At 28.9% G+C, this 9,798-nt stretch overlaps 1 protein-coding gene across 1 annotated transcript; it reads right to left on the bottom strand.

The window, feature by feature from the left end:
• Positions 1 to 483: 483 nt before the first annotated feature.
• LOC129916503 (opsin Rh5) lies at positions 484 to 2,246 on the bottom strand. Its single transcript, XM_055996503.1, has 7 exons — positions 2,106 to 2,246; positions 1,851 to 2,039; positions 1,578 to 1,793; positions 1,387 to 1,517; positions 1,148 to 1,287; positions 877 to 1,064; positions 484 to 815 (listed from the first exon to the last, which is right to left on the bottom strand). The coding sequence occupies exons 1-7, from the start codon at positions 2,168 to 2,170 to the stop codon at positions 611 to 613; spliced, it is 1,134 nt and encodes a 377-aa protein (XP_055852478.1). The 5' UTR covers positions 2,171 to 2,246; the 3' UTR covers positions 484 to 610.
• Between the last annotated feature and the right edge of the window lie 7,552 nt (positions 2,247 to 9,798).

The following is a 9,798-nucleotide window of genomic DNA, read 5'->3' on the forward strand; positions in this document are numbered from 1 at the left end:
TGTAAAAAAGTATTATAATATCGTTCGTCTTTGGCTCGCTCATATCGGTTGAAGTATCTGTTAAGAAAAAAAACGATTTTAGGTATATGAAAAAATGATTTTTTTTCCTTCGCTTATTATTTCGCAGCTTCTTTACTAAGTGTTCAGTTTCAACAAATATAAGCTTAAAAGTTTTTTATTGGAATTATCTTTCACGAGAAAGCCTAAAAATATTTAATATATTATTTTTTGTATCCAAATTTCTTCGATTTCTTCTTATATTTTGAGCGAGCCAAAGATATTAATAAAAATGAAAATTGTAAAGGCAGAATTTAATTTCAATAAGCAATGCAACTTTAAAAAGCTATTACACTTGAAAATTTCATAATTTAGCATTTTGACACACCCTAATGTACAAAGTACATGTTTCCAAAGTTACTTGCGTAACGGCAAGTAGGTAGTCTTCAAATTAAAAAAATAAAACATTAAATTTCTTGAATGCTCTTTAATTTTTCTACAAACTACAAACATTTTTTTTTTTATTTTTTTGTGAATTTTTTAAATTCATTGCTTTACTTATATTATTTTTTTAAAGTATTTTTTTCACAACATGTTTTTGTTTTATTTTTTTTCAACTTTGTTCAACATCACTCGTAGTGGATTTATTTTCTGTTTCTGTTGGCAGATTCTTTTCTGTTATTCCAAGCCATGGAACTCGTTTTTCTAATTGAAGTCGATATTTTGGATGACTTGCCGCATAAACCCATGGATCAATACAAGATACAGTTTTTGAGGCCATCGCAGGAAGCATTGATGTGAATGGAGTTATGAGGTTTCTTTACAAAAAAAAATGTTATTTATAAAAATAATAAGTTATTGAATAACATTTCATAATACCTGTTACCAAAAGCTCCAATCAGACAAACCAATGAATACGGTGTCCAGGCACAAACAAACAAAAAGTAAATGGTAAAAGCTGCCTTGGCAATCCTTATTTCGACGCTATTCGCATTTGCATTTGCAGACAGGGACTTGACGTTCATCTTCTTAGCTTGTTCGGCAAGCATTTTCTCGTGAGCTCGTACCTTGAAATTTATCAATTTAACATCATAATCCACAATGAAAGCTCTTAAAGTGTGTTAATTTGTATTAAACAGTTTATACTTACATGCAAAAAGAGTTTGAAATAATAAGTACATATGATTACCATCGGGATAAGGTAAGCCCATACGAAAAACGCTACAGCAAAGTTCTTTGTGTCATCATCTTCGGTAAGATAATCAAAGGAACACGTTGTCAAGTAGCCCTCTAAGTTTGCGATTAGATTAGAAAAATTGCTTTATACACCATTCCTAACATTTTACGAGAAGCACAGATAGAAAACAAGTTCAATTTGAATTCACAAACCTGGTATAAAACGTCCCCAAACTCCAAGAACTGGCATCAAATTAAAAGGTATTGCCCAAAACCAAGTTACAACAATCAGTACCGAGACTTGAAAAGAATTTAAGCGACCATCAATTGGACTTGAGATTGTTCTTAAGAAAATTAAACTTGAAAACATTACAAGTAACTAATTAAGAATTTGTAGGTATTACTTGTATCTATCGTAAGCAATCATAGCATTCGAGACAGCAGCACCAACTCCTGAAATTCCTCCCAAAAATGCATAAATATTGCAAGCCAAATCGTCGCCAAGAATTCGACCACCAATTGAATTTCCCAAAAACACTAACGAGTTCTCAGCCATGCACAAATCGAAAATAGCTAAATTTATGATGAAATAATTCGATGGTGTCCGCAGGGATTTCGATCTGAACAAAAAAATGTCCTTATTATTTTTTCCAAGGAAATAAAATTTTTAAGCTAACGTTGAAAATATCCATATCACCATTCCATTGCCAAAAATTGAAAATGTAAATAGGGCCAAATATACGATGAAAAACAGTGCATGATGATATGTTGGTGGAGCTCGAAAACCACGCCAATAAGGATGTATCATGTGCAGGGATTCGGCTGGAATGTTCCATCCTAGATATTTTGTATCATTATTTCCAGAGCTTGTCATAGAAAGAAAGACAATATAACCACAAGTTTATCATCACTTCAAATTTCATAATTTTTACTTATTAAAATAATTCGTATACGCTAATGGTCGCGAGAAAAGACGGATATCGGACTCCAAGTCCATTTTATTTTTGATTAATTAATTTTTATGACTGGACATCGTTTTGAGGAAATTTATCTTAGTCGACGAGCTTACGAATTTCACCCGACTCTCAGTGTGAACATTTTGTGGTGGGTTTTTATAGCTTTTTTTAAGTCAAGACATTGTTTAAGGAGATTAAAATTCCTTGTTGTGGTGTCTTAAGCTTAAGCTAGATTAAAGTACTTTTTGTGGAAATATTTGTCTCTTCAGCAAAATGCATAAATAACACAATGTCATGACAACCATATCACACATAAGAGGCGATGGTTAGAAATTCCAATGATGGTTTTGAATTAATTGCATTGACATTAGTTATTGTGTAGATTTTCTTTATTTAACTATTGAATTTAATAGCATTCCAATGCAAATAGCCATTTAATTTGAAAAAGTCGCAGAGAAATTAATTTAAGGATAGTCTCTCATTATATGACAATAAAACAACTTTAAAGGTCCTCATCAATTCGAAAATTAGAAAACGTTATTTTTGAAGAAAAATAAAGTTTTAAGCTTTCGAAAATCAATGTTTTCTAGATTTCATAAGCTCAAAAATTTCAAAAATAGTTTCAAGCATTTACTTGAACTAGACTACGGTATAAAATAAAAATAGATTTTCATATCGAAACGAAAAAATCAAACAAAGGGTTTAGTTTCGTTTAACACCCAATTAACCAGTGCAATTAATTTTCGCAAAAAAAAAAAAAAAATACAGGGTGATTCGGGAGAAATGTGCCAAAAATCTACAGTGTGAAGGTTGGGTCGAGACAAGAAAAAAACTCGTTTGGGAGGGCAGGTCTATTCCCCCTCGTTTAGCGGGGAGGGGCAATTAAAAAAGAAATTGACCTAGTTTGTAAAAAAATTTATTAAAAATCAACGGTTATACCTATAGTGCTATACCTACCTTTTTGTAAAGCCAAAAACCTCGACTTTTTGGATCTGGTTTTCTGTTTTTGTTTAAGAAAAAAATAAAGCATCGACTTTTAAAAACTTAATTAGTTACATAAAATTTTGAAAAAAATTAGTTTGAAATTTTTTTTTTCAACATTTTGATTTTGAAAATTAATTTTTCACAAACTATGCAATAAAATGGCAGAAAGTAAGTGATGATGATGAGGAAATCAAGGATAAATGGATTCACGGTGTTACAAAAATGAGGTTTTAAAATATACGCGGGCTCAAAACTCTCAAAAACTAGAAAACATAGAAACATATAGTTTTCACTGTTCGATAAGGAATCAATTAAGGCAGTTTTCTGTGTGAGTAATTTTTTTTATTAAAATTCACAGTCTGGACAAAAATAGTATAAAATGAGCTTTAAACAATTTTTTTTTCGCCTATTTATAACTTTGAAATCGATTATTTCAAAAACTATTGGTTATAATATATTGATTTAAAAATTAGAATTAAAAATACAATTTTGCCTTTCGGAAATGGTATCATTTATTACTGTAAGTGTTGCCGTTGTTTTTTAATAATTTTTCATTTTAATAATTTTTTTTTAGAAAACTGCCCCTCCCACCTAAACGGGGGGAGATAGACCCCCCTTTCAAAGAAAAAAATGTTTGTATTGAACTCCTCTACAAAAACCCTTTTTCAAATCCTGGCGCCCAAGTTATCCTATACTACGTGCCAAAACAACATTTTTGTTCTATACCTAAAAGTTCGAATTTCTTTCTGATTTTCATAAAAAAAAACCTTGTTTGATTTGGAAATAAATATTATTTTAGAATACATATATTTTTAAAACAGCATGTTGTTGTGAAAATATATACATTAATTTGATGTCGAAGTTGGGTAAATGACGAAAAAAATGGAATTTTTGAACTTTGACAGCTTATAAATTCTAGGTGGTTTAACCGAGTTAAATGTTTTATACATTGTTGAAAAGTAAGGTATATTTATCTCCTAACAGAAACTGTAAAAAAATCGAAAATGGGTAAAAATTTGACGAAGCTAGATTTTTTTCAATGGGTGAAGGTAAAAAAAACCGTTTTTTGCCCCTAATTCCAGATTTTGGGGGTGTTAGGGATAGGTCTCCGCCCGCGTATTTTGAGTGTTACACCTTGTATTATCAATTCAAACACCCTTATTAACAGCAACCAACTCAGACTATTTTCGACATCTACATATATATCAGAGATTTAAGAAATTTTAAACTTCCGTTTTTTTACACTGTGGTTCATTTGCCTAATGTAAGCCCAGGATAGCCCAACTTTTTTTTTCTTTCTTGGGCGATTTTTTCATATCACAAACCAAAAAAATTTTTGCTGTTAGCCCTGGATAGCCGAAATTTTATTTTCCTAAGTTGTTATGGAAGCATCATTTTTTATTCCACCTCAAAAAAATAAATAGTACGCATACACCACAGTGACCTTTTTAATATATAAATAATCTCTATTTAAATCCCTCCCTATTTTCCTGAAGCTCACACTGTGTTCAACATATTGTATGTAATTATTGAATGCTAGAAGCTTGAAAATTTCAGATTTATCATTCACAGGCGTGGCAACAAACCATTATCGCAGAGTTATATCTAAACATTATAGAACTCTTCTGATGACTTAGATGCTTAGTCTTGAAACTTGTTAGTTCTTACTAATAGGTAATTGTAACAAAGAAACAAATATATAAACCTACCCAGTGGCGTGGTACCCGTCACTTTTCACCAAATTATTATCAAACATTAATTAAAAGGACTGTTTGACAACAAACCTATAACTAAAATTCATAGATAAGTTTAAAACATAACGTAACACTTTGAATGAAATCAGTTTAAATAAAGTGTTTTCATTTCAAAATTTGGAACTTGAAAACTAATTTTTTAAAAAAACTATTCATCAAAACAACTTAATTTAATAAAAAAAATTAAAGAACAGAATTTTAGCTTTGAAAAGATGAATAGTACGATATTGTAAGTTCAGTCGTTGTTATTCAATGTCATTCTTTTTTTATTTATTTCGCAATACAGCAAATATGTACTAACTTTTGTAAAATGAGTAGGTAACTACTTAGTTGTAGACGACTGTTGTTAACATTAAACTCGGCTGCTTTTTAGTGTTTCGGAACTTTGGACAAAAAATCATCTGATCTACAAAAGTATACTAAACATACAAATTTCATGCTATAAACTTTCATGATGAGAAAAATACGAAAAGAACTTATGTATCTAGTTATATTTCATATAGCACCTTAAACATCTTGAGATCCGGGGATTACTGGAATATGCATGATAACAATGGTTAACAAAGTTAAACTTTTTTTTTGTTGCTGAAACAAAAATATACTTTTCTCAAGGTTTTCGGTGTGCTGAACTCGAATCCGAAGTCAGAAAAAATTAATCAGCTCCCGTTTTTGAAATATTACCGTTAGAAAATGCAGTACTTTAGACCTTATTCTTTTATATAATTAAAATTGTTTTTTTTTTTTTTTTAAAGAGCATATTTAGTAACGGTTCTTATAAGAACTATTTTCCACCTTTCAAAACCTGTTTAAATCTTTCCGATATCTTTTTAACTGCCCGAGATATCCTCGGTTGTTTGGCATTTTATATCTACCATATAAATTTTATAACGTCATTATCTCGTTTATGGTATATGAAGCCAAACCCACTTACTTCATTTTAAGATATCTCGGGCAATACAAAAGATATTGAACAGATTTAAACAGGTATTGAAAGATGGAAAACAGGTCTTATAGACTGTTACCTAATATGCTCAAAGAATTTTCCTTATATAAAAAAATAAGGACCGAATTACTCAAAAAAACGTTTTTTTGCATTTTCTAACGGTAATATCTCAAAAACGAGAGCTGATTAGGTTTTTCTGACTTCGGATTCGAGTTCAGCACACCAAAAACCTTCAGAAAAGTATATTTTTGTTTCGGCAACAAAACCCTTGTAAACCAGTGTAATCTTATGTTTTGAATGACATACGTAATATATGTATATCAATAAGGAATTAACTAACGACATCATAATTCAAGTCTCTCTAATTGGAAAAACAACGAATAATACTAAAATAATCAAATCAAACAAACAACTCTGGAAATTTATTTTCTGTTTTATATATTTCATCTTTCTCTCAAATGTGTTTAAATTAAAATATTTTTATAATCATCATTATCGTTACAATATAATTTCTCTTACCCAAAACTAAAACTAAATTAAAAAATTAATATTAATCTTAGTTTAATTATTTTCTTTAAGTTTAATATCTTAATGTCTAGAAACAAGTTTTTTATTCTTTTAATTATTTTTTTATGTTTTATTTATCCATTACGTGCAACTTCTTAAAATATATATTTTCTATTTATGCAACTACATATATGTATTATGTGTTTCTAGCTTGTGTTATATATATATTTTTTTCCAAATATAGTGTGTATATATATTTTACTAAATGCATGTATTTTATAATATTTATTAAATTTTTTATCATCAAATTTAGTTGTTTTAATATTTAATTGATTAGAATATTTATTTTTTTTTCTATATAATATATATCTACACATGTTTTATTTAATTGTTTCATCTAGGATTTGTGACTTTATTAACTTTTTTTTTGCATCCAATAAATTATTGTTTTTCTTATTTACTTAATTAATCAATTGGATAATTTGTTTTTACTATTTTTTTTGTTGTTTTTTTACTCTTTCTTCTTTTTCATAAAGCTTTCTATATCAAGTGTATAATTTTAATGTTTACTTATTATTTTTTATGTACCTATGTATATCTTTTCTTTTTGCTTGTAATGCCTATGGTTATAGCTTAACCTTTATATTTTATTTTTAATAATTAATTTTATATAAGCGCCACCGTTTATAAATTTACAATTTACTATCGTTTAACTAATGATAGTTATTCCTATGTTTTTTTTTTAATAATTATATTTATATATATATATATATCTATAATTATTTATATTTTTATAGAAGAAGTATAAAAATTTACTTTACACTAAATAAAATGATTAGTTTTCCTTGTTCTGGATAAAGAAAAAAAGTTTCTTTATTATTATAATTATTATTTTGTTTTGTTTTTTTTTTTTTTTTATTTATTTAACACGAGAGGCATTTTTGTTTTATAAGTTTTCTAGATTATTATACTGATTTAGTAGAAGTTTTTTACAAAAACACAATGAAAATAAAATTATAAGGTAGGTCAGTTTAAAGAAAAAAACAACAAATAAAAAGATTAAAAGAGTACATAAATGTATGCTGTGGAATGGAAACACAAAAGGTATTATAAAAGAACAAAAACGGTAAGACTTTAAGCATGTATAGATTTCTTGTCAGAATATAAACGCGTCATCACAAAAATTCAAAACTTTTCTAGTTTCAAGAAAACTTTTGGAGTATTTAAAATATTTCTTTAAAATTCCAAAACTATCTGAGTTTGTTTAACATTCTTTGTGTATCTCCGTCACCAACCTCTTTGGGTTCGCCAAGATGTAACACTGATTCTTAAAAATTGTGCTTCTCATAAAAATCGAATCTGTTAAGACGTATGCTGTTACTGTTAGACATTTTGTTTATATCCAAATCGATCATCTGTTCCACGTTCAATAAAAAGCCAATATGCGGATATGCAATCACTATAGCATCGTTCTGTGTAAAATAACTTTTAGTTCCTAAGATGCAATGTAACGTCACTATCTGTGTGGCTTTTATCCAAGCAAATTAGGTACATATATTAAATATAAAGAGCGGAATTCATAGTCATCACTGAAGTATAAATTTTTCTCAAGATAAGATATTTGGCATTTTTCTCAAGCATTTAATTCATAATTTAAGCATTGGTATTCATACGTAAGCTAAAATGAAGAAACGCTTTGGTTTTTTTTATCACGTAACGATTAGTTGAAGTTGCGAAACGCAATAGCAAAAAAATGATCACTTGAGTAGAATTTTGACTTGAGTAACGACTATGAATTTCGCTCCGCTCTAAGTGATGACGAAATTGTGGATCTAGGATTAAAGAATCATTATCAAGTGTTCAAGTCAGTCTTCGGACTAAGAGGGTTTAAAAGAGCATTTATTTTATTATTGAGACCCCAAGGAACATTTCAAAAAATCTGAAGTGCTAGAACCTTGGAGTATGTCGCCTTAAAGTATTTTTCATTGCCGACCTTTAAGAACAGATATGATCAAAATTGGATCTGTAATTTGCTTTAGTTACTCCACTAAAACATAATAAAACGATAACAATGCAAAAAAATCCAAATTTCTTGATTTTTTTCAACAAAAACTTGCTAAATTGTTAAATAAATTGCATAAAATTGTTTATTTGCCTTTATGCTGGTAGCAAATAACGTTTGAGCAGAATAAAAAGCAATATAAACAAGAAAAATTACTTTAAACCGGGCAAAATGCTTAAAATTATTGAAAAAACTTCCGAAAAAAATTTTGTTCAAAGTTGTACCGATAAATCGAAATACTAATGATGCCAATCGATTTCTCAGGTCCGAAATAGGGGGAAACAGTCAACAGCGCACTTGTCTCAAAAATTTTTTTTGAAAAAAACTTGCGCAGTGAAATTAAAAGCGGATTTCTATATGGTTTTTTGCCAAGAGGATTTCTGACTTAAATTAAACGGAAACCCACTTAAATTAAGATGACAAATTTCATAGAAATAAGAAGATTTTTATCTTAAATTAAGTGGAAAACATGCAAAAATCCGCTTAATTTTAGTTGGTCTTTGTCTCTGTGTGCACCTGTGCACATGAGTTGTAAAAGTAAATTTCTAAAAATTGACTCAAGCAGACGAGTGAAGGGCGTGGCAGCAATTTGTTTGTTTTCTCAAGTTCCCGACAATATTTTCTGATAGTTTATGGAACTAATAATTTCATCACAAATCTTAAGCCATTCTCCGAAAGCAAGCAGTCTTATCGCATTTTTTTTTCGAACGTTAGTATACTGTATATTTAAAATTTTGACCCTAACTATCGTTTATCGCGAAACAATTACATTGGGCGACATTATTCTTCCTTACCACGAATTCCATTTGCATCGGAAATTTTCTACGATTCCCTAAAAAACAATCACAAAATCCGATCGTTGTGACGATTCGTATGAAATTTTCCACTACGAACGTATTCCGTGATTGTTTTTTCGGGAATCGTAGCAAATTTCCGATACGAATGGAATTCGTGATAATGGAGGTGTAACCAAAATGTATGCAGTTTATAGATATATACCTATTTCCTGCCTGGTAGCTTTATATTAACTGAAACTCTATCATTTTTCATAAGTCGGACAACCTTAATCTCGGTATAAGAAATAAAAGTAGAGATTATTTTGAATTAGTTAATAACCAACAAATTTTCAGCTTCAGTGTTTTTCCATTCAATATTAAGTTTTGAAGTATTGACTAAGAACTATTCCTTTTGTGAAAAGTAAAATAATTTTTCATTATTTCTTGTAGCTATCTATCATTTATTAACGACTTAATTCATATTCTTACACAAGACATCTAAACAAATCAATAAACACCGAAAACAATAAAAAATAAGAAAATATTAAAAGAAAAATGTGTATTTCACAAAACCCTGCTTATTTTGATTTCAAATATTGAACCTAAGCTGAATGATTTAATTCAGAGAGCCTCTAAAATTTGC

Source organism: Episyrphus balteatus, chromosome 3 (assembly GCF_945859705.1).
Source record: "Episyrphus balteatus chromosome 3, idEpiBalt1.1, whole genome shotgun sequence".
Lineage (NCBI taxonomy): Eukaryota > Metazoa > Arthropoda > Insecta > Diptera > Syrphidae > Episyrphus > Episyrphus balteatus.